Here is a 3,597-nt window from a genome sequence, read left to right as displayed (position 1 = left end):
TTACAGCGCTTTTTTTAAGCCATTTACAGCGCTTTTTCAAAAAATTAAGCGCTGTAGTATCCAGCGCTGTAAAAAGATACAACAGCGCTCTTTAAAATAAAAAAAGCGTTGTAAATCTCTTCTAAAAAGGCGCTGCTTGTTGTATTAGTTTTACGGCGCTTTTTAAAAAAAGCGTTGTAATATGCATTCCTTTATTTCAATTAGATCTCTTTCTAGGATTATAACAACAATCTCCTTCATAAATCGTAATATACAGTATACGCAGTCTATGTTGTTAGTTTGACGAGAGCACTATAAAATAAAACATATAAGTCAATAAATATTTGTGGATTGATTGTTAATGAAATTTTAAAGCCATACATTTCAAACCTTTATTAGAATCCATGTGATTTATTTGATTTTTGCTTCGACACTGTAGCACCCATTTGAGCTCGGAAAACTTGTAAAACACTATCAAATAAATGTGATTATTAGCATTAACAGACACATTATATATATATATATATATATATAATGTGTCTGTTAATGCTAATAATCACATTTATTTGATAGTGTTTTACAAGTTTTCCGAGCTCAAATGGGTGCTACAGTGTCGAAGCAAAAATCAAATAAATCACATGGATTCTAATAAAGGTTTGAAATGTATGGCTTTAAAATTTCATTAACAATCAATCCACAAATATTTATTGACTTATATGTTTTATTTTATAGTGCTCTCGTCAAACTAACAACATAGACTGCGGATACTGTATATTACGATTTATGAAGGAGATTGTTGTTATAATCCCAGAAAGAGATCTAATTGAAATAAAGGAATGCATATTACAGCGCTTTTTTTAAAAAGCGCCGTAAAACTAATACAACAAGCAGCGCATTTTTAGAAGAGATTTACAGCGCTTTTTTTATTTTAAAGAGCGCTGTTGTATCTTTTTACAGCGCTGGATACTACAGCGCTTAATTTTTTGAAAAAGCACTGTAAATGGCTTAAAAAAAGCGCTGTAAAATACCATTTTTCGCGTAGTGTTATCAATACATACTTATTTATTTGAAGAGTTTCAAATGATTAATCATATTTCATCTCATTTATAGAATAAATAAATTTTATTAGAAATTTAACTTCAATTTTTGTCTATCTTTCAAAACATATTTTTTGCATTTATCTCTACCATTTTTATCAATGTGAAACTTATAACAAACTAATAGAAAATGAACATACAATTTCAATTATATTCATAAAAGTAAGGTATATAATGGTCACAATTACCTCAGAAATTAAACTATCTATAATAAACAATTCCCTAAACTTTTATATGTGGTATCAATGATATAACACAATGAAGAATATATGTTCAACTACTTGATCGAATATAGATGTCTCCAAATATGTCTCTCACAATATTTAAATGTTGATATTTTTTATTCCAAATTCCATATGATCCAAGAAGGACTGAGGATAATGGTTGGAATAGTGAGAATTATGCATAACTGCACAATAAGGAGAGTTGGTATCAGCAAATATTTCAATGCTCAAGTCAATTTGACTTGAGAGGTATAAAGATTAAAAACGTGTACATAATATGTGACTGAAATTTTATTTATATAGGGGTTGGTCATGCAGCAGATCCGAGGAGATGACCGTTATGAGCGCTCAAAGCGTAACGTCTTTCAGAGATAGTGCTCCATGATTCTTGCCTTGATTACTTCCTACCTGTTAGGGTTAGGTTTTTGGAGAGACAAATTGTAGTGGAATGTTTGTGATATTGGATGTTGAATTGTTTATTAAATTTGATTTTGGCCTAGTATGGATCATTAGAGTTCTTCTTGTCTATTATAATTAGTTTACACTAGTCAGACTAAACACATCAACTAATATAATAATGTTTATAAACTTTTATTAAAGGAGATTTCTCCTTCCAACCTCTTACACTCTAAAAAACTTCCATTTTATATCAATTTGGATGCGATTTGACTAGATTGATCAACTTAAAAGATGAAAATATTAAATTCATATTTTATTTGTGATTTTTTATACCTTTTAATGGTTCCATAAATGTAAAAAATATATATTTAAATTAACATTTTACGCTTTTAGATTAAACAATTCCAAAGTGTAAATTTTTTTAAAAAAATTATAAATTAATTCAATCCAAGACAAATCTAGTCGAAATTGATTAAAAGAGTTAAAATCCAGAAATAAAAGATAAATTTTAAGAGCTTTAAAAAATGTAGAGAATGAGACTATAATTCTCTACATTAAACTGGACAATGTTTTGCCGAGTTTTAGCCTAGTTGGATAAAATGGGCCAGCCCACGTGGGTAACATGGGCCGGCGCACTAATGAGAGGCCCATATACACTACTTCGTTCCCCGATGGGGTTTCTACACTGCAGTGATAAACCTCACTCTCCATCGCTCACTGCTTCCATTTTCCATTTCCATGGCTTTTCTCAGGAAACTTCTTCCACGACACCGTTTCCACTCACTCATCAACCCTAAAACCCCTCATTCCCATAACTTCAATTTCCCGCTCAGACCCATCACATCCTTACCCCAAACCCAACCACCAAATTCCAAAACCAAACAAAACAAAAAACCTCTCAGCACTCTCTTCAGCGATCTAATGTCAGGTAAATCCACAACCTTTGAAGAAGACGGCAAAGGCGACATCGAATTGAAGAACAAACTGAAACAGTTAACAGAAGAGGTAAGAATCTCCAAATACAAGAAGAAAACAAAAGCGGTTACGGTTTTGAATAAAGGTGAGAGGAGGAGTTTATATTCTGCGTTTACGAATCAACCTGTTCCTGATAGTGTAGTAAGTGTGGAGAAGGTGGTGGAGAAGAAAAAGAAGGAAGATTTTGTTGCTAAGGAGCTTTCGATTGATATGGTGTTGTTTTTGAAGTATTTGTATGAGAATGGGTATTTTAAGGATGCTAAATTTGATAAAGCTGGTGGAAGATTTGATATTGGTTGGTTTGAGAATGGTTATGCTTATGGTTATGTCAAGTTCGCTGCATTGAAATTTGCCACTGATAATTTTGAAATTGCCAAGTAAGATTATAATTATGATTACGATTAGCTTTTTGTATATTTGCTCTTTTGAATTGTGTTAGATAGTTGCCTTGATATGTTTGATTTAGTGGGAATGTGAATTTAAGAAAATGTGAAAATAAAACGAAAAGCCATTTTATTGTGAAATTTTTGAAATATAAAATCATTCTCCATCTTTGTTTCAGTGATTAGGGTCCTTTTTGGATAAACACTATAATTGAACGCTTATGTATAAGATTATTTTTATAATAAAAACTCAAATGAAGTCAAACTCTTTTCATATGAGCCATAAGTTGGTTTCATAAGCTAATATAGAGAAGTTATGGACTTGAGTTGAAAATAGCTTATGAACATGTCATAAGCTGTTTTCATAAGTTTTTTTTAAATAGTGTCACAAGTGTTTATGTCAATAGATAAGTTCAAATAAACCAATGCAAAAAGGCCCTAATGGGCATTTGGAAAAAGTTATCTGGATTTATACACATATCTAGTTTGAAAGAGCTTGCAAGTTGTAAGATTGTTTTTAGGTGAACTTGTGTGTCAACT

General features: G+C 31.2%; 1 protein-coding gene across 1 annotated transcript; it reads left to right on the top strand.

The window, feature by feature from the left end:
• The first annotated feature begins 2,437 nt into the window (after nucleotides 1–2,437).
• LOC140920403 (uncharacterized) lies at nucleotides 2,438–3,055 on the top strand. Its single transcript, XM_073368676.1, has one exon. The coding sequence runs from the start codon at nucleotides 2,438–2,440 to the stop codon at nucleotides 3,053–3,055; it is 618 nt and encodes a 205-aa protein (XP_073224777.1).
• Nucleotides 3,056–3,597: the final 542 nt, after the last annotated feature.

Source organism: Cicer arietinum, chromosome 5 (assembly GCF_000331145.2).
Source record: "Cicer arietinum cultivar CDC Frontier isolate Library 1 chromosome 5, Cicar.CDCFrontier_v2.0, whole genome shotgun sequence".
NCBI lineage: Eukaryota > Viridiplantae > Streptophyta > Magnoliopsida > Fabales > Fabaceae > Cicer > Cicer arietinum.
Note: the sequence above shows the minus strand (reverse complement) of the source record. Positions and strands in the feature narration are given on the sequence as shown.

Excerpts from the sequence above, each read along its gene's own strand:
- LOC140920403 (XM_073368676.1), top strand. The coding sequence starts at position 2,438 with ATGGCTTTTCTCAGGAAACTTCTTCCACGACACCGTTTCCACTCACTC.